The following is a 21,274-nucleotide window of genomic DNA, read 5'->3' on the forward strand; positions in this document are numbered from 1 at the left end:
CTAATATTTATTTTTTAATATCTGAAGAAATTTGGATTACATTAAATAAAAGAAATTAGAAAAATATAATGAACTTTGTTGGAGGCATCTAACTCGAATGCCATAACATGTTATTTAAAATGTTATCTTTTTACTTTGCAATATACTCATTGATATGTATCTAAGCAGTGAGATTTTGCACAATCAAGACAAAAAAAAAAAATTACTTTCTTTAAAAAAAAAAAGATAAAAAATATTACTCAAGATATATTTCCTCAGACCAGGAGAGAAGAGGGTGTTAAAACGGTATGGTATACGTGGAGAGAGGGTAGATAACCATTATTTGGTCAAATACTACGAGGAAAATGAGCGTGTACCGCGAAATAGCGAATTACTGATATCAGTAAAAATGAAGCCTAAAATAACGGAAACATGAATGGTAGAAATTGAATAGTGAAGGCCAAGCGACACGGACGGTCCAGAAAGCTTCAATCAACCAGATCTGATCGTTCATTTTTGAAAGCTCTCCGTCCGCATTCATCGCCCACTTTTATATTTATAATATTTAATTGCCTCTCTTTACCCAAACCCAGAATCAAAGCAGCACAGACTAGCACTTTTCCTTCGTTAAGAAAACAATCAATCTCGACACGCAGAAAGAAGAGAAGAAGAGCTCAGAAGGAAGCAGCCAAAGATTTAAGTTAGTAACCTAAAAGGAGGTCAAAAATGTCGTGGCAAACTTACGTTGATGAGCACCTGATGTGCGATATTGATGGCCAAGGCCAGCATCTCACCGCCGCTGCAATTATTGGCCATGATGGTAGCGTCTGGGCTCAGAGCACCTCTTTCCCTCAGGTGATTCTTCTTCTACATTATCTAACTGCTCTGATCCATCCAGCATTGTCGTTATAGTGTTGATCTGATTGTAATGTAGCTGAATCGATGGTTCCGATGACAATGTGGCTCAGTTTTGGATTCTAATTCGGTTGATTTCTCATTGATTGATTGTATTCGAATCTGGACTCTGTAAGAATGCGATTCGATATGTGTGTGGCGTTTGATCTGTTTTGTCAGAGGAATCACTGCTTGCATGTTGATTAATGGTTGGAGTATAGCATTGCGATTTCTTTTCTTCAAAATGATTAAAATTGTTACAAAACGTTTCATATTTGCTTTTATTGGATAGTTGCATTGTTGGTCAGGCAATTAGCAATTAAGGTCTGCATGTACATTCAGACACTATATTAATACTTATTTGTTTGCATTTGTTTCTTCTAAGTACCAATTTTTTTCACCTAATTATCTGACTGTGAGGGACTTTTAATCTGTGATTCTTTGGGTATTTTTTCACAAATTGCAGTTCAAGCCCGAGGAGGTCACTGACATCATGAAGGATTTTGAGGAGCCAGGCCACCTTGCCCCTACAGGCTTACACCTTGGGGGCACAAAGTACATGGTTATCCAGGGTGAGGCTGGAGCTGTTATCCGTGGAAAGAAGGTGATGACCATTATTATATCCATATATATGCTCATTTTAGTTCAAAATCTCCTCGGTTTATATTAATGCAACAGATTATATTGTATTATATATTGCAACGGGCAAAAATCGGCCTTAATACTTGAATCTTTGATTGTATTTGAGTCATTTAATTGATCAGAAGCTTGGCTTGGTTGGTTTTTGTTTCGGCAGGGATCAGGAGGGATCACCATAAAGAAGACTGGCCAAGCTCTTGTTTTCGGTATCTATGATGAACCTGTGACTCCAGGGCAGTGCAACATGATTGTGGAGAGGTTGGGAGATTATCTCATCGATCAGGGGCTGTAGGCCTAGCCTAGTCTATCACAATTGATTAAATTTCTTCTTATGGGGTTACAAGTACTGTTTTTGTTTATGTTTTTCCTTTTGTTTTTGATCTCTGGTTCCACGTTTGCATCTTCTTCTCTTGAAAGGCCTTGAATTGGCAGTGAAGATGTTGCAGACAATAACCATGCGAGAACTAAATTTGTTGTTGGTGTTCGCTTGTTTTTGACTTGGATTACCTTGATAAAATCTTGATCTCATGTGTATTCTTTGGATTTGATCCACAATTTTCTCCCATGCAAATTGCAAATGTTACTTCTTTTTGAATTATTTGTTTCTCTATTTGTTAATTTACTGGCAAGAACAACTCCATTCACTTTTGCATAATCTCATACCTTCTATCTTTGCTGGAACTTTATTGGTAAGGAATAAATAGCAAGTGGTCAACTGTGCTTTCGAGTGGTTAAGACTTAAAGATGTGGAAACTTGACATACTACTTTACTACCACTTGCAATTTCGGTATAGATTATAATAAACAGAACATCATCACCACTAACACAGAGTTATTTTATGCCACTATTGTAGAATCATATCTTCTCATATGGATATTTCTTAAAAATTTCTGGCATTCCTAATTCACGAAAAGAAAACAATATTTATTACCATAATTTCGCGTTTCATATAAACACAATCGGAAAAGAATAATAAAGTTCCCTTTTTACCCTGCAACTTTTTATATCTGTAACTCATGGTCTCATTCAATGTAACGAACTCCGTTTGAAGCAAGTGCCGTTTCTAATGGACCCTATAGTAACAGTAAAAACCACTTTAAAAAAAAAAAAAAAAAAAAAGGGACAAAAATCAATTACTGAATGTTTTTCTTTGTCCTTTCTTTTTATTTTCTCTTTTATTAATTAGTGTGGGGATGGGTTCAACAGATTGCAGTTGTTTTCACCGTTCCATTGCTCTCAGAAGAAAAAAGAAAAAGAAATTTGATAATTCATAGATACGAATTATTTTTAAAAAGGAGCTTTTCATACGCCAAACCTTCTTTAATCATCTGGTAATGGGCCGAATGATCTTGTTTCCCTTTCGGTCTGGGGCCCATAAGTTTCGGAAAGTTGTACCCCGATATTCATTTCCCGTCATAAGCTGTCAGCCTGTCACTAACATCATTTATTATTTTTTCTAATAAATAATATATTATATTCCCATACTATACACAATATTAAATATATTCTTGGGAGATAAGTAATAATCTTTTTCTGGATGATTTATAGTTAAGCTACCACCCAAAAAATAAAAAAATAAAAAAAAGAAATAAGGAAATCATGCTAGTTGAAATTATTTTATTTGTCCAATGGCTGTACAGGAGGAAATATTCCTGGAAATATATATTCATTTGTCTAATTTTTTAAACATTTGAAAATTGAATTGCTCTTCTCCAAAAAAAAAAAAAATATCAGTGCTAAATAAATTATTGTTATGTAATTTCATAATTTGGAAGCTAAAATAATTTACTAAAACTTAAAAATTAAATTATAGAGCAACCATTTATATATCTTGATAATGACAATACTAAAAAATAATAAATTTTTTAATCCGGATTAGATTCTCTCATTTGTATTCAAAAAATAACAAAATTTTTTATATTTACAAAAAATATATATTTTTTATTTTTTGGTGCGAATAATAGATTTTCTTTGTTATTTACTTTTTATTTAATGAAATAAAGAAAAGGAAAAACCATATACTGTATTAATGTCTTAAAGTGTATTTTATTTTTTGTAAATAATAATTATGGAGACAAAAATAATATTTGTCTTGTAATTACATAAAAAAAATTAAAACGGTCAGTAATATTTAATTAAATTATAAAAATGTGCAGTAAAGTAGCCCATCCCATACAGTTAATAATTAGAAACGGTACAGAGGCTGTGGACCACGTCTCGTCGTTTTAACGCAATATCAGTGTCTGCTGGCTTCGCAGATAAGAACATACCCATTAGAACCCTCTTTCTCTCAGAGCAGAGGAGCGCATACTCACACCTACAGGCCACACAAACACTAAAAGCTTCATATATTTTCCCTAGAAGAAGAAGAAAGAAATAAGAAGGAGAAGAAGATGTCGTGGCAAACATACGTAGATGAGCATCTTATGTGCGAAATCGAAGGCAATCATCTTTCTGCTGCTGCCATCATCGGCCAAGACGGCAGCGTTTGGGCCCAGAGTTCTACTTTCCCTCAGGTATTTCTATGCTTATACTCGGTTTTTTCCTTTCTCTTAATTTCGTAAAACAAACCCATATAATCTTTGGATTGATCGGAATTGATTATTAGGTGGATTCGGTGATAGGGATGCGATCTGACTGGCTTTTTTTTTTTTCTTCAATTTTTTGTTCTCATACATTAGTTTGGCTTCTGATTTACGTTATTCTATATGTTGATTTATTAGCTGATTGGATATATTCGAAACAAAGTTGATCCTGCGTTGCTCAGCTGTTTCTCAATTAAATTTTGGGTCTTGCGTTTTTTATTATTTTTATTTAATAGCTCTTGCTGGGTTCAAAATTGTTGCCTTTGATCCGATCTAGTTGATGATTTGGTGTTTATTTTATTTGTTTCTGGGGATTAACCATGTGGGGTAATTAGGCATTTATACTGTCTCGCATGGTTTGTTTTGTTAGCATACTCTAGCTGAGTCGTTTGATGTGAGTGTATTTGATCTTTGGGTTGGCTTTGATTCCTGCTTAATATGGTTTTCTTCTTCTCTTTATCTTCCATAAATTTAGCTGAGAATCTCCTTTTGTTAATTGAAAAATGTTCTAATTTTATGCTCATTTTCTTCCTCTGGAATAGGGTGGAAAGGAAATCCATTTGCTGGTTTACTTCTCTTATTGCAGAAAGGGATTGCATGAAAAACAATAAATTTTCAATTTTTATTTATACGCTTCCTGTTTGTGGTAACTGTGAACAGAATTTGGAATCCTTTTTTTTATTATTTTGTTTCTGAAGCATATGTATATATGGGGTAGCTGCAGATGGGATGTGCTATGCATATAACTTTTATTTTGATAGAATTATACTCATTTTTTTGATTTTGATTCTTGCTTTAGTTCAAGCCTGAAGAAATCACTGCCATTATGAATGACTTTAATGAACCTGGATCACTTGCTCCGACTGGGTTGTACCTTGGTGGCACAAAATACATGGTGATCCAAGGGGAGCCAGGAGCTGTCATTCGGGGGAAGAAGGTAATCTACTTATCATGTTAAATATTTTATTTAACTTCATTCACTGTGCTTAATTGTCTGAATTTGCATTCAAACACACTTAAAATACCATGCTTAATGTAAGCATACAATTGGCTAATGTAATAATACTGAACATTTCATATTTGTATGTTAAGAATAATATGAAATTTGATCATCCAAATGCTGAGCCATCTGAATCAAATGTCTTACTTGAACACTAGAAAACTCCAGAGGTTTCACATTCACTGGGTCCATTTTTGGCCATAGTTGGCTCTACGTTGGCAGTGGATATTACTTGTGCCTGTATCTTTGTGGATAGATTTTTAAACAAGAAATCTCATGCTTTTCGATTTTGCAATCTGCAGCTCGTGTTTATAATCCATGCATTTATGATAACATTGTCAAGTTCTTTCCTCTTGATGTCATCTAAGTCTTTATCACTTCAATTTCAGGGACCTGGTGGTGTTACTGTTAAGAAGACCAATCAAGCTTTAATCATTGGCATCTATGACGAGCCAATGACTCCAGGGCAGTGCAACATGATTGTCGAAAGGCTTGGCGATTATCTCATTGATCAGGGCCTTTAATCTCTCTGTATTATGCCCTGCTATTTATTACAATTTTCTTGGCTTCTATACAAGCTTGCAGTAGCCTACCTGCTGTAGGAATGGCCGAATGCAGTGAAATAATATTATGATATTAAAAGTCAAGTGGAACATTGTGTGGAAAGAAAAGGTTTGGTGCTTGTTAAAGTGAATGGATATGATAGCTCTGTTATTGTACTAGTTTGATTATGATATTCTGATGGTTGTCGAGTGAGGTCTTTGTCTAAACTACAGTGGATTTCATTTAATGAATGTTGTTATTTGATTGGCATAAATTCTCTGCTTCTGCAGCTGTTCTTCCTTTCTAAACGATGAGTGAATCATTTTGGCAGAATTTTGCCTTGCTCAATTGTCTTTTCCAAAATCACCGTGCTGTTGGTTTGTTGATAATTGTATCACATTTATCATATTTCAAAGCGAATGATTAATAAATGATACCTCATCGTCGACATCATCATAGTCTCTGCACAAAGAAATCCAAAATAAAAATAGTTATGCCAGTGGGAGAGGGCCGTCAGCCATGGGAGACTTATCTTTAGCCGTTTTACATAGTGAAGCAACAAAATTGCGACTAAGCCATTCCCAATTGCCAATTTCAATTTCCAAGCCCTTTTCTAGCGATATTATGGCCTAGCTAGGCAGATACAATGGCTAAACCTGGTGGTAAAAGTTGATATCTTAACAAACTGCACCTGCAATTGCCGCATGATAATAGATATATTATGATTCTAGACCATTAAAATTGTTTTGAAGATAATTTTGACACATTATAGAATTTAAACTCACAACTAATATCCTTTTTTTCAGTAGCATCTAAGAATGAAAGAACGAAAGAATCAATCTGGCACAAAGAAAAAGAAACATCACCTTTTATGCTAAATTGACTAATAAAACACAAAGTTACACGCACATAAAAGGCTGAGAACTGAATAAATATATCTAATCTCATAATACCCACTACATATCATACAAAACTAATAGCAGGCAGATATCATACAAAACTAATAGCAGTCAGATATCTTTATGCCAGATTGCCAATCGTGCATTTTTATCCATGCGATCTACGGGAAACAAAAATCCCGTACTGATACGTCTTCCCCGCATAAAGAATAGCATTGTTCTGTTTCACTTCAGCACACTTTACCATGGTTCCACGATCAGGCTTCCTTAAGCGTTGCCAATGTTCAGAAGTGCAAGGAATGTAATAAGAAGGAAACTGGAAGCCCAAGCAAAAACTTCGTTCGGCGACGAGGAGGAAGACGTAGAAGCCATTGCTGTCGTGTTAGTTGCGGCTGTTTTGTTGCTCCTGTGTGATAATAGCAAAACATATTTTAGCACGCTGAACATTAGGAGTAGCTAGCAAATTACAGTGCAGGCAGATTAAACTTACCCAGTGGTCATATACAAGCAATTATCATAGCCTGCACAACACAAGCAAATACTAGTCAGTTTATCTAGCAAGCGAGATCCCTTTCAGAGAAAGAATATTGAAGACCGTCTGCTTTTTCTTATCGAATTAACCAAGTAAAAATCAGAATCAACTTCTCAATCAGTAAAATAAAAACCACCAAAAAAAAAAAAAAAAAGGCACAATACTACACATACTTGGATCCTTGTCAACCTTAACTCCTGCCCCACCAAAACTGCAAGCAACATCAGAAGCCCCATTTTGCTGGTAGTAACTATTGAATGCATAAGATGCATGCGAAAGCAGAGTATCTGGCTCAAAACAAGGCTGGCTAGGCTGAATGGCAGAACAGTCTACGTTCCCAGGGCCACATGCCCAATCTAGGGCACTTTGCAAGTCAAGTTGAGAAGCATTACTCGAAGCAATGCACCATGTTGTTGAGTTTAAACTGGTAAGGTTGGTGTTTTTGGGTATGTCAATAACGCCTCGTCCCGTAAAATCCAAATTGTAGATACTTGTCTGGTCTGGATAAAATAAACCCCAGTTCCTCTCAGATTCCAAACCTGGTTTCCTGTTCTCATTGAACAATGAAAAGATATAAACATCCAGCTCTTCTCCAGGCTTTGCAGGTGTACCCGCGTTGTTAATGACATGACGAATCAAATTGGTATTATATGTCTGGGCATTCTCAGGAGTAGCAGCTTTCTCCTTCGTTGACCCTTTGGACGGCCAGCCTGTCTCTGTGACCATAACCTTAATTGTTCTGAAATTCAAGGCCATCAGGGCAAAATAAAGGGCATCAATCTGAGCATCAAACATGTTTGTGTAAAGTAGACCAGTGTTTGGGTCTATTACTTCAGAAGATGACTCAAATACAGCATAATCCAAAGATATATTGTTTGGAGAATCTCTGTAAGCATAGTAAGGATAAATATCAATCATGAAAGGAGATTGGTTTTCAGCAAGGAATTCCAGCATGGGCTTCAGAAAATATGCATGACTGCTATTGAAAGCCCCCGCAGATGGTGGGAATGAACGAGACAAAATCCCAAGGGAATGAGTGCTTGAAACTTTGATCTTTTTATGCAAACCAACCTTTCTTAGGGCTGTGAGGACATTATGCATGGCTGGTACAACTTGGGCAGAGGCATTATTGGTGCTTTCTGTGACTTCAGCACCAACAGTAATGTATGTGATCTTTGTGGCAGGGTAATATGGAAGAATACTGTTCCTTAACCATGAGTCAGCATTGGATTGAAACTGGGACAACGCTAGTAAGTCTGAATTTGGAACTCCAACCATAAGTTCAACTCCGGTGTTTGCAAAGGCCTTGAGGACCTGGATATTTGAATCGTAAATCCTCAAATATTTAATATTATGCTGTCGAACAAGCTGTGCGACTTTATCAGGAGTTGGGAGATCATCAGCATTTCTTCCATAGCAAACTCCTATGGTGCTTCCTCTGCAATAGACTGCAAAAGAAAACCAGCATGAGCTCAGCACCACTATTAAATTTACAAGAAAAACTATGAAGCACAAAAAAGAGTCTGGCTAAACTACGAGCAACAGCAGCAGGGGTCAGTTCTCACAAAAAGAACATAGCTATGTAAATTAGTTAACCAGGCATTCAATAAATTCAACTAACAGTTCTAACAAATAAAGAAAAAAAATTTGGAATAAACATTGCAATTCGTTTTCACTAATAATTACAGCCATTACAATTTTACTGCAAGAACAAGGATACTCCCAAACAATGTGTTCTTAATACAAGCCTTAATATGTTCACATAATCTTTACTGAGATTGGTTTATATGAAATCAAACTTTAGGATGTGAAGAAGAAAGAGGGTGAGAAAAAGTTAGCTTCTTATTTATGGCTTTCAGCAAGCCTCATCATTCGGAAGGAAATATATGTCCGCAAGATCATCACTAAATCGTTCTTCTCAAACTCCATACTGAATCAAAACCAAGTTGAAGACTTCCTAACAAAAGAAGGATGGATTTCCTCTGCCATATGTATAAGTTTTCATTCATATAGAAAACAACTCCTAATAAAGTATGGAGCTATCACAGTAAAATCTAAACAAAGCTAAATATAATTTCATTAATTTCTTGTGATGTCATATTAACATCACAGAATGCCCAAAATTATAGTCTACAAGCAGAAAAAATCAATTGGATAGTGTTATAGCTTCATAACCATGGTCACTAATCACATCATATCCAACATAGCAATAAATGAGATTCAAATACAGCTGAATTCAATCACTCAGTTTCATAGTAATCATACAAGCCAAGAATAAACAAAAAGACAACATTAAAAGAAACATCATAAGGGGACGACAAATATAAATACTGCAACCTCGCTGTCATAAACTTAAATATTGTGAGCCTACCTAACAGAAAATATAGAAAATAGAACCACTACTTTTGTTTATTATAATTTTAAAGAAGAAATGTATAACATTCTATTCCATTCTAGGGAGAAAAGAAATGTTGACATCCTTTCTGTAGATTAGACATAGAGCAAAGCAACTATGATAGGACAAGCCGTGATTATTTATAACGACCAGACAAATTCTTAAGTGGAAAAAAAAAGCATGTTCTATAGCTGTTAGTTCTAAGTTTCTCCTAGAAGTACCGCTAACAATGGGCGCAGAACTATAAGAAAAATCAGAACAAGCTAGCAAAAGGGAAAAAGAAAACAAAGAGACTCAGGAATGCAGATTATTTAGGCCAAAGAAAGCAGATGAAGATTTGTACAGGAAATGCCAAAGTCCAAATATTATCCAAACTTCAAACTTACAAACAAAAACAAGAAAATCTCTACAAAGATGCAAAATCAAAACTAGAACAAAAAAAAAGAACACCACAACACATACAGAATGCAAATGCAAGAAGATCACAAATAGAGCAAAGATAAAATGAAGAAAATAAGACATACCCAGAAGTGTGAGCAACAGAGACACAGCAAAGATAGGCTTAAATCCTCTCGCCATTGCTCGGCAAACTAACTACAGTGCACAAAACTCTTTCCTTTCTACTTTACTCTTTTATCTGCGAACGTTCTTGGTCTAGGAATCTAGAGAGTAACGTCTCTATTATCTTTCTCCCATTCCAAAAAGCTTAGCTTTCTCTCGTAGCTCGAGAGGGAGAGAGAGAGTGATAGAGCTTAAACTTGGCTTGGCTTGGCTTTAGTGTACAGTCAGTCTAATGGGTGGTAGTGTCAGAGAAGGAGAGAGGCAGTGATCGGACCGGACTTCAGACATAATTTTATAAAATATGGTTAACAGAAGTGCCTGGATTCCGCTAATTTGGCATGTCTGTTCTATTCCGCAATCCGCACCCATTATTTATACTATACGCTATTATTAAACGGTCCACTTTTATTTTTTATTTTTATGGACATAATTCATTTTCTTTTGTTTTTTAAATTAATAATTTGTTCCACTTTTGGTATCTCCCCACTGTTCTTCTTCGTCTGCTTCAGCTTATTTTTTATTTTTCTTTTTCACACCTCTTAAATAAATAGTTGAAAGATATATCTCCTAATGCCCAATATCTAAATATTTAATTGTATAATTTATTTTAAATAAAAAATTTTGGTTTAAATTTGTTCAAAATACAAAAGTTTTGGTTTATAATTTATTTTCAAATTTCTTTAACTATTTACTCTTTTTGTCTCTGAAAAATATTTTCTAATTTTTTTAATATTTACAATGCTGAAAACAAAATATTAATATTAATTAAACAATAAGAAATATATTATTTAGGACTCATTTTTTTAAAATAATATAGTAATAAAGTAATTTAAAAATGTAAGAATTTAAAATCTTGCGTACACCTTAAAAATATATGATATATCAAAAATAATAATTTGCATTTCTTGTTTTAGAATTTTTGAAGATAAATCTGGAACATTCATTAAGTCGAATGATAAAAAGAAAACAATTATTTGGGAAAAATTTTTACAAAAGAGAATAAGCATGCATGATAGTAGGACACTCTTGCTAAATAATGAGAATCCAAAATGGATTATCTGCGAATCCAACCAACAGATAAGATGATGACATGCATTATTCATCAAAATAAGCAAATTTGTATTTGAATTTAAGCACGTGAGCTTCTTTTTACTTTTTCAGGAGTCAAGATTGCAATAAATTGCAGATGCACCCCTATAACAATCTGTACATATTTAAACGTATTGGCTAGCCTTTTTTTTTTAAAGCCCATTCGTTCAAAGTTCTGAACTTAAGGCCTTAGAAGCCCACTTATATATGGATTTTTTTTTCTTTTACATAAATATAGAAGTCCTATGAAATTAATCAAATTTATTTTCTTAAGGCTCCGTTTGTTATTATAAAATAATTTATACAGAAATATTTTTTACAAATTTTTGTTGTTTGAGGCACATAAAAAAATGAGTCAGCAGAAAATATTTTCTGATCAAAGAAAAATTAAGTTATTTTTTAAGCGAAATAAGTTTCCATTTTTTAAAGAATAAAATATTTTTTTTAACATATTGGCAAATATTATAAATCTATATTTTTTAATTTATTAATCATTATAGTCACAAATACCAATCACTATTTACCACCGACTATCACCACTGGCGGTCGACGGCTACCACTACCGGCGACTTTCATTTTTTTTTTTTTTGCATTTTTCATATTTAATTTTAAATTATAAAATTTTTATTATTATTAATATTTTTTATAATTTTATGAGATAAAAATTTTAATATTTTTAATTAATTTTTAATATTATAATCGGAAAATAAATCATTTGACAAGTTAATTTTCTATAAAATTATTTTCTGAAAATAAGGGAGCCTAAATTTTGAATTCTTTTACATACTAACTGCTTAAATTTTGGATTCTTTTACATACTCTAACTCAAAACTTAAGGAACTTGTGCGTTGGAAATAAACTTATTAGTCTCATTATTAAATTAACAACTTTGAGCTCAATTCGATAAATTTATTCATCAAACTCCTCAGAATTTTAAATCTCGAACAGTTTGCGACGAACTTAACTCATTTACAGCCATATCATCTGGCAATAGCCACTGGCTCATTCTGGTTAGCAACAACAATGCTTCCAGTATCATGTCTACAACGCCCTTATTGTCCACTTCCAGAGCATTTTCAAGCACCTTTTGGAATATTTTTGTTGTTGTCTACTGATCAGTTTGGTGTGTTATTGAATAGAATAGTCAGATCTTAATTTTCGGAATATTACTCTCTCATTAGAAATTAAAAGGAAATAAATAAAACTCTGGCTTACCATTCAAACTCTGCCTTCCTAAGGCAATATAATAAGATCATCTTACAGAAGAGGATCAGATTTCACATAAAATACCAATACAAATTTATTACAGGAAAACCCAGAGGAAATTACCCTATATCAGCGATATTTACATATCATAAGACTAGAAATCTCGATGATTATGCTCCCATTGATCATAATAGCAATTAGACGGTCTCGATCTCCACTGGATCCTCGAAATTCGGATCCTTAACATCAACAGCTTCCTTCCCGACTCCGATCTCGGCTTGGGAATAACCATCGCCGGCCCAAGTGAATTTACCACCATGACCTCCTTTCTTTGGCGATCCGCTCATACCCGTCGCCGACTTCCTGTCCTTCCTCCCATCAGATTTGGCATTATTGCAACCAGATTTGGCATTATTGCAACTCTTGAAACTCTTTCCTCTGTCCTTCATCTTCTCAGCACCACTCAGATTCTCGACCGATGATTCCTCTATTCGTCGTTGTTTGTGACTGGGGGTTTGTATGTAGGCGCTTTGTTTGCATTTTATAGGTGGGGGTAGTACTACGGGCGTGGCGTTTTATGATTGGAATGGATAGAGATCGGATAAGACCGACTATTAGTAAATGCTATTTTAATTGAGAGTTATTATCGAGTGTCGAGCATGCTATGTTGCATGAGTCGAAGGTATTTTGATTCTATTGCATGACACCGTACACGTGGCTCCCTGGCTCAGATCTCGTTGTTTACTGCCCATCATTTGCGTCCAGCTTGTTCGGATCAAATCTTACAACCGGTAAACGCAGGCGCAGCTGTTTGTTTTGCAGAAAATATTTTGGCTTTTAGTTGAATGGGCTTTAATGGGCTTTTGGATTTCACCGTGCCCTGCACCCCAAGCCCACTGAAACAGTAGCGACTATCGAGCGAGTTTTTAGACCATTGCCTATGTGATCAAACAGGTTCAATGAAATTTCGCCATCCCCGTGCCGTGCACCCCAAGACCAAAAAGTCAGAAACTGTAGCTAGCGAGTTTTCCACTGTTGCATGCTCGTGGTCAAACAGGTTCAGAGAAATTTCGCCTTGCTTTCTTTTATTTTTTTCCATTTTTTAAGGCTTGCATATTAAATTAGTCCTTAAATTTTTCTAATTGGTCCAACAAATTTTCAAATTAATTTTAAATTTTTCATGGGCTAATTTAGTTTAAATTTATACTAACACTATAATAATATGTAGAATTATAAAAATTTAATATTTTAAAATATCAAAAGAAATAAAATAATTAAATTAAAAATAAAATTTTTTAAGAGAATATTAAAAAACACATGTATAAATATGGGCCTGGCATATTATTTATTAAAATTATGATAATTTTTTTAAAAAAAAGAAAGAAAAAAAAAGAAAGGAAAATAAATCAAAATTTTTATTTTCAAATTAAAGGAAAAATAGAAAAAATTACTCCCTCCATCCCTAAATACTTGTTACATTTATAGTTCTAAAGAGTAATAAATTTCTTTTCCATGTTTACTCTTTCAATATGATAAGTAATTATTGCTTTAATTTTTAAAAATTTATTGTTTGAATATATTGAGATAAGGATAATACAATCAAATAAAGGATAATTTAATGATTTTTTTAAAAAAATCTGAAATTTTATATGTGACGAGTATTTAGAATGAAAATGGTATAATAATGAACTAAAGGAGTAAAAGTAGTTTTAATCTTCTCTTGTATCCAAACACAGTGGAAAAATATATATTTTTAAAATTTTTCCTTTTTTTCCTCTTTATTTTATTTTTGCCGAATTTTCTCGCCGACCAAAATATATCGTGACTGACAGTTGAAAATTAAGCTGATTTATATGGTAACAGAAATGGACAGGGGAAAAAATGCAGATTTATCTTCGAAAATAAGACGTTTTCAGGCTCGCCAAGCTGTAATAAGTGGATGTGTCAACTTTGCATTGGATAACCATATAAAAAGAAAAAGAAAAACACAGAGAAAAACTCTTAACTTGCTAAAGCCCTAAAAATTACGAAGCGGGACGGGAGCATCCAAGAACTGAAACCGTGGCCAAGGCTGAGGCGAGTAAGGGTTTCTAAGGGGACAATTAAATATAAATCAAATAGGCATGATAGGGTCCTCCTTAACACTTCTGCTCGCGCCGGTCTCTCCTCCCTTTCACTCCTTTAATCGACTCTCTCATTTCCATTCCTCTTCTCTCTCTGCCTCTGGTAAGCTTACCTTCTACCACATCAGTATCTCTTTGAGTTTGCGTGCTCTGTTTTCGATTTCTTTTGCTGGTTTAGCATCAGATTTTGTGTTAAACGGAGTTCAATATAGAATGAGATTTATTTTATTTTATTTTTATGCTGTGATTTTGCTGTGAAACTAGACAGAATTGTTAAGAGTCACATCTAGAAGACTTGCTTTTGCTACAAAGACACAGGCAATATCGACCATGACGAATGTAAGTCTGTTTAACCATTTTATTTAGAAGCTTCTGGTAAGTAAATGCTTGTGTAGATTGAGTTTCCTTTTTAAGGGCTAATTGTTGAATATTCTTGGTGAAGAAGACCGAGGAGAATGTAGGCAATTTGAAGAAACAACTAGCGAAACTGTTTGAAGTATCTCTAAGAGAGACAGTGCCTACTGAGCCAGATATCGAGCCTTTAGTTGCGGCCTGCACTGCAAAATTTGGCGACTACCAATGGTAATACTAATGCGCTACCTGAAATTACTTTACTGCAAAATTTGGCGACTACCAATGATAATACTAATGCGCTACCTGAAATTACTTTAAGCTACGTTAGTATATAAGCTACGTTTCAAGTGGTAATATTTCAATTCTGGATTCGTGTGTGCTTCTAATTTGTGCTGAATTTATGCATATTTTATCTGGTGCAGTAATAATGCCATGAGTCTCTGGGCTAAAATAAAAGGGAAGAATACTGAATTTAAGGGGCCCCCAGCTGTTGGACAGGTATGAATAATTTTCATGTTAGCAACTTAGAATTCAATTGTTCATGCATGAATTAGCTTCCTACTCTTTTTCTAAGCTCCCGTTTTCCCACTCTTTTTTTATTCTTCTTTCTATCTCCTGCTGTTGGTATTGGGTAATTGGATTGAAGCATTTGTTTGATCTTTAATGTTTCTTATGGCAGGCTATAATGAAAAATCTTCCTTTGTCTGAAATGATAGAAAATTGCTCTGTGGCAGGACCTGGTTTTGTGAATGTTGTTTTGTCAAAGACTTGGTTGGCTGAGGTATTTACCTATTCACCGTTTCCAATTAATCTTATGAATTTGTTGTATGATTATTATATGTGTCTTTAAAATCTTTTTGCACGCACTTTTCTTTTGCCTTCTCATGATTCTAGTATTTTTCTCAGTTGCTTTTTATTTGAAGTGGGAAACTAGTCCAATTTGACTTCCAGTGGTTAATGTAAGGTTACTCATGTTAGATTGTTTTGGCTGCAGAAAATCCAGAAGATGCTTATTGATGGTATTGACACTTGGGCACCTAAGCTTGCAGTTAAAAGGGCTGTGGTTGACTTTTCCTCCCCCAATATCGCAAAAGAAATGCATGTTGGCCATTTAAGGTCTACTATTATTGGTGACACGCTAGCCCGCATGCTTGAATACTCTAAGGTTGATGTTCTTCGGCGAAATCATGTTGGCGATTGGGGAACTCAAGTGAGTGTGATTTTTGAAAACTTCTATATAGTCTCTTGCTCTTTCATAGACTTTTGATATGCTTGACATATTTCTTCCATTATGAAGTGTTGCATCTCTTCAAATAATCTTTTATATATCTTATGACATTTTCCCCTTTCTCATTAGCAACCTGTTGCTTAAAGATTTACATTTGCTTGCAGTTTGGTATGTTGATTGAATTCCTCTTTGAGAAGTTTCCAAACTTTGAAGATGTTAATGAAAGCGCTATTGGGGATCTACAGGTGACTGAAAAACATTTAATTATTTAAATTGTGAAATAACCTTTAGAGTAAATAAGCTAAAATCATGTAGTGCTATGCATTAAAATTTGGACCAAGAACATGAAGATCTCGGAGATCAATTGCTGTTTGGGTTTTATGTTTTTGAGCACTTACATCATGCCCATGGACAGAATCTGTTCTTTGCTTGTGTATGGAACTGATCATAATAATTTGTAATAGTAAGCAAATTATTCTTATTAAGAAATGCTCAATACTGTTTCTTTTCTTCTCCCTTACCCATTATGCATAGAGCGTACAGCCGTGGCAATTCATATTGCATGTTATCTAAGCTATATGACAGTTTCTATGAGAACTCAGATAGTATTAGGCTATATGTACGGCTATACTGCTTTTTTTTTTTTTTTTTTTTTGGTTGGAAATAAGGATTAGATGCTTCCTTGGGCAATAGATGATGTGGCTTTTAGAAAGCGGGAAACATGATATATCTGATTCTAACTTGAGTTATGCATTCTATAGGCATTCTACAAGGCATCAAAACAGAGGTTTGATGCTGATTCCGAATTTAAGGAAAGGGCACAAAGAGCAGTGGTCCGCCTCCAGGTATATCTTTTACTTTTTAACTTGAAGGACTCATTGGGTTGATATATAATTTATTGTTGGACCTATAAACTGTTTATAGAAGGGAATTGAATGTGAATTTTTTTTTCTTTTTTTTTTTTTTTTTTTTTTGGTATGCAGGGTGGAGATCCCAAGTACCGCCAAGCATGGATGCAAATATGTGACATCAGTAGGAAGGAGTTTGATAAGGTCTACCAACGCCTTGGAGTTCAGCTTGAAGAAAAGGTAGATATCTTAATTTTCTATATGATGATTTTTTGAGTGCCAACATTAATGGTGTTTTAGGAAGCTGCTAGTGAAATTCTGTAAACAAGATATTTACTTCTTGGGCTCATTGGCGAATTAGTAATTTGCTGATCCTCTTGCTAAAAATCAAGGAATTGGGAGATTTCATATGAAGGTTTCATGAAAAGGTTAAATGGGGTGCTTTATCTTATGAAATCCATCTAAGCTACACCAAATTCGTAATGTGTTTTAATGGTAATTGCTTATCAAAAGATAAAAGAGCACATTCACACGAATGTCTATTCCCATGTCTTGTTCACAGGGAGAAAGCTTTTATAATCCACACATTCCTGGGATTATAGAGGCATTAAGCAATCGAGGATTAGTTGAAGAAAGTGAAGGTGCTCGTGTGATCTTTATTGAAGGATTTAATATTCCTCTTATTGTTGTGAAGAGTGATGGTGGTTATAACTATGCTTCAACTGATCTAACTGCCCTTTGGTGAGTTTATATTTCTTCTCAGAATAAAATCTGGAATTCTCTTTAGATGTCTTGATCCTATTATTCTATTTTTTTGTGCATCTATTTAGTCCCTGGTTTGGATTCCTGTACCTTGCGATTTGTGTAATCGTTTGAAACGATTTGGAAGTTTATGTTATCTAGATGATCACATTAATTATTGGTTTTTCCCCTAAATCATATATAAGCTAGCTAAAAGGTAAAATTAATACGAGTGAACTTCATTTTTTTTTTACCTTCCCTTGGTCAATTTCTTATGTTGATGGGAACTGAGCATTTTTTTTTTTACCTTATTTGTAGCATTGGTTGTACATTGGAAATGCAAAAATATCTTTTGAGACCGCTGAACATGTTTCTTTTTTATAAGGTTTTTAACATCTGCAGAGTTCATGTCATGGTGGATTGCTAAGGATGAAAAGTGGTGGCATTGGAATTGAAATTGTTGGATGTTGATTTCCATGTGTAGGTATCGCCTTAATGAAGAAAAAGCTGAGTGGATTATATATGTTACGGATGTTGGCCAGCAGCAACACTTTGATATGGTATTCAAAGTAAGTCTCTGTTGCCATATCTTGTATTCTCTTTTTTGGCTATTAAAGTACGCTTTTGCACTTGATAATTCCTTGTATTGCACTTTTACTGCCATTTTGATGTAAAAATGACGAACTTGTTATTTGTTTACATGTATTCCATGGTTTAAATTCAGAGTCAACTTATAATTATGTGCCCTTCTTATTCAGGCTGCCAAACGTGCGGGTTGGCTTCCAACTGATGATAGCACGTTTCCTAAAGCTAGCCATGTCGGATTTGGCCTTGTTCTTGGAGATGATGGCAAGCGATTTAGAACTCGGGCCACTGAAGTGGTTAGGTTAGTTGATTTACTAGATGAAGCTAAGACTCGGAGCAAAGCAGCACTTGTTGAGCGCGGTAAAAATAGCTGGACTGATCTTTGATTTTTGTTAATTGTTAGTTATGTGCCTTGAATTTCTGTATCGTCCTTATCTTTGTGTTAGATTTTCACCACAAAGACTTTGCATTTCTAAGGTAAATAATACCCTACTTCTTTGACAGGTAAGGCTGATGAGTGGACTGAAGAGGAGCTTGAGCGGACTGCTGAGGCCATTGGTTATGGTGCTGTTAAGTAAGCTATCTATACTAATTTGAACTTTTCCTTTTGGCTCTATAAGTTGCTGTATTCTCAATTTTAATCCATTGATTTGTAGTATCTTTTGTTCTGGGCTTGGGTTGGTGCTAAACATTAGCTTGAGGTGGCCAAGGGAGTTGAGAAATTACTGATTCTAGGATTGGAGTTACAGAAAGGGTTCATATTTGTGGGTTGAAGTTTGTTGAGAAATAATGAAGTTTTCTGGAAAAACGGTGTAGTTTGAATTAAGTTGTAGGAACTTTTTGGTGGGGAAAATTTTCGTTTTAATGGTTTTTTTTTGGCATGACGTGCATCATTTGGTGCAATGTAGAAGCTTTGGGTTGCAGCAACAAAGTTGCAGGTTTGAGATGTTGAAGCTACCATCTCATGCAAAAAATTGTCAAGAGTAAGACTTTCAAGTTCTTCCCAGATCTGATCTCCCTAGTGAGAGTTGCAAGACCATAACTTGGCAATAACCTCTTCTAAGTGGTGGTTTCAATGGCTAAAGGTGTTGACATATTACTGGCTGGATGCTGAGGGATATGCTGAGACTCGAAGTCTCTTCCTTGCCATATGTAGATATAGAAATTCATAACTTGAATTATTTAAAAAAAAAAAAAAAACTTTAAACTCTCAACCAAAATACCCTTAAATTGCTGTAAGAACTGACAGGTTTTCCATAATCCATAAAGGTGCTTAAATTATTTCTGACATGACTTTAAAGTTTGCTTCCTTTGTGTATGCCTACTTATCAAATCATTCACGAGTTATGCAAGAAAACCTAAATTTGGTAAATATTAGAATAAGGTGATGGAGGGATATGCTTCCTCATGTCTGCATTATCTGTTCCCAACATTGTTTATAGATATAAACATGTTCATTCGTTTAACTATGAATTCTACTTTTGATATACATACATTGTTAATCTTTTTTTGGTCAGGTATGCTGACTTAAAGAATAACAGATTGACCAATTATACATTCAACTACGATCAGATGCTCAGTGATAAGGTAAATATCTGATTTGTTGCTTGGTGGAGCACAGATTTCAGAAAGCCAAACTTGTTCATGAACAATTTTTAGATACTGGGGTTATGTGATGTTTTTACTTGGCTAACTATCGACTACTTGTATTATGGTTCTCTTATCTGTAGTTTTCTCTCTTTTATTGCTGTTGCTGATGAATACTGCTGTTCTGCCCCAGTACTACTATGGTTTTTTAACCTTCTAGAACTTCTGAACAGGGAAATACTGCTGTTTACTTGTTATATGCTCATGCTCGGATCTGTTCAATCATTAGGAAATCTGGTAAAGACATAGAGGAGTTGAAGAAGGTAAGTTCTCTTCCTTCCTGGTTCATTGAAAACTTTTACAGTTTACAATGGCCATGCTGCTTGCTAGTTTTTGTTTATGCTTGTAATGTGCTCTCAATCATATGTTTTATCTTTTAATCTAATTTTAACCAAAATTTCATTTAAAACATCTAACACTTTACTACAAGTTTCGAATGCATTTTCAGTGGACATTTGTTTTAATATGAATGTTGTAGTACTCAAATCATCTTGCCCCAGCTTTTTATTGCTTGTGGATTTGGAGAACAAGAATTTGCCCCAAGTAACTTCTCAAGTAGAGAAGGTTGATGTTGTTTTTTATTTTGCTTGTGTCTATTTTTTTGTGATGCAGACAGGGAAATTGATCCTGAGTCATCCTGATGAGCGTGCTCTGGGGCTTCATTTATTACAATTTGCTGAAGTAAGACGTGTTTTAAATAATCACTCTTTTTTTTGTCTCTTGCTTCTTGTCCTTAGCTTGCTTTCATTCTAAAATTTTATCTTGTAAGTTGAAATGGATGTTTTTGTCTGCACATTTCAGACTGTAGAGGAGGCCTGCACCAATCTCCTGCCAAACGTGTTGTGTGAATATCTCTACAATTTATCTGAATATTTCACCAAATTTTATTCCAATTGCCAGGTATATTCCAACTATGCTAAAATATCACACTAATAATTGAACATTGACCGGCTTAGGCTTGCTGACTAGGTGCCAAAACAGCTGGGGAGCTATTGGTTACCTTCCATTACTTCTCTCTGAGTTGTAATTTTATAAAGGATTTAATTGAAGTCATGTTCAAAGTTCAAACTTGAGATGTAACTAAATGATATTTGGAAAATTGGGCAGGTCGTTGGGTCAGCCGAGGAAACAAGTCGACTCTTGCTATGCGAAGCAACGGCTGTGGTCATGAGGAAATGCTTTTTCCTTCTTGGAATTGTACCTGTTTACAAGATATGATACCACAAATTCAAGATGTAGAATTTTGTACCTATATTTTCTCAGGCGGTATAAAAATTTTGTATACGGATCATATTGTATGGTGATTTTGTTGGATTTCTCGTGCAACTGAAAAATAGTTAGGCTTCAATTGTATGATTTCCTGATTGTATTTCGCTGTGCATGCATCCCATTTTGAACATTTAAGGCTTCAATCATTGTTGTATC

General features: G+C 34.5%; 4 protein-coding genes across 8 annotated transcripts; 3 read left to right on the plus strand and 1 right to left on the minus strand.

Annotated features, from left to right (window-relative positions):
• The first annotated feature begins 550 nt into the window (after window positions 1–550).
• On the plus strand, window positions 551–2,110 carry LOC105637823 (profilin-2). The gene is made up of 3 exons (XM_012221450.4): window positions 551–834; window positions 1,340–1,477; window positions 1,670–2,110. The coding sequence occupies exons 1-3, from the start codon at window positions 706–708 to the stop codon at window positions 1,802–1,804; spliced, it is 402 nt and encodes a 133-aa protein (XP_012076840.1). The 5' UTR covers window positions 551–705; the 3' UTR covers window positions 1,805–2,110.
• A 1,796-nt stretch (window positions 2,111–3,906) lies between these two features.
• On the plus strand, window positions 3,907–5,622 carry LOC105637824 (profilin-1). The gene is made up of 3 exons (NM_001308790.1): window positions 3,907–4,029; window positions 4,898–5,035; window positions 5,488–5,622. The coding sequence occupies exons 1-3, from the start codon at window positions 3,907–3,909 to the stop codon at window positions 5,620–5,622; spliced, it is 396 nt and encodes a 131-aa protein (NP_001295719.1).
• An 860-nt stretch (window positions 5,623–6,482) lies between these two features.
• Window positions 6,483–10,254, minus strand: LOC105637825 (O-Glycosyl hydrolases family 17 protein). The gene is made up of 4 exons (XM_012221452.4): window positions 9,992–10,254; window positions 7,246–8,520; window positions 7,031–7,061; window positions 6,483–6,946 (listed from the first exon to the last, which is right to left on the minus strand). The coding sequence occupies exons 1-4, from the start codon at window positions 10,044–10,046 to the stop codon at window positions 6,808–6,810; spliced, it is 1,500 nt and encodes a 499-aa protein (XP_012076842.1). The 5' UTR covers window positions 10,047–10,254; the 3' UTR covers window positions 6,483–6,807.
• A 4,055-nt stretch (window positions 10,255–14,309) lies between these two features.
• Window positions 14,310–21,248, plus strand: LOC105637826 (arginine--tRNA ligase, chloroplastic/mitochondrial). Of its 5 annotated transcripts, none has more exons than XM_089725050.1 (18): window positions 14,310–14,549; window positions 14,715–14,785; window positions 14,889–15,028; window positions 15,223–15,298; window positions 15,480–15,581; window positions 15,795–16,010; window positions 16,193–16,273; window positions 16,790–16,873; window positions 17,012–17,116; window positions 17,439–17,617; window positions 18,102–18,186; window positions 18,376–18,562; window positions 18,707–18,776; window positions 19,720–19,789; window positions 20,023–20,112; window positions 20,462–20,530; window positions 20,651–20,749; window positions 20,957–21,248. In XM_089725050.1, the coding sequence occupies exons 1-18, from the start codon at window positions 14,447–14,449 to the stop codon at window positions 21,065–21,067; spliced, it is 1,938 nt and encodes a 645-aa protein (XP_089581176.1). In that variant the 5' UTR covers window positions 14,310–14,446; the 3' UTR covers window positions 21,068–21,248. The 5 variants fall into 5 exon arrangements, with proteins under 5 accessions (XP_089581176.1, XP_089581177.1, XP_089581178.1 ...); XM_089725051.1 differs by having other exon boundaries at window positions 14,312–14,549; window positions 14,892–15,028; XM_089725052.1 differs by having other exon boundaries at window positions 14,484–14,549; window positions 14,711–14,785; window positions 14,892–15,028.
• Window positions 21,249–21,274: the final 26 nt, after the last annotated feature.

This window comes from Jatropha curcas, chromosome 8 (assembly GCF_041381405.1).
Source record: "Jatropha curcas cultivar XTBG-Jc1 chromosome 8, XTBG_Jcur_1.0, whole genome shotgun sequence".
NCBI lineage: Eukaryota > Viridiplantae > Streptophyta > Magnoliopsida > Malpighiales > Euphorbiaceae > Jatropha > Jatropha curcas.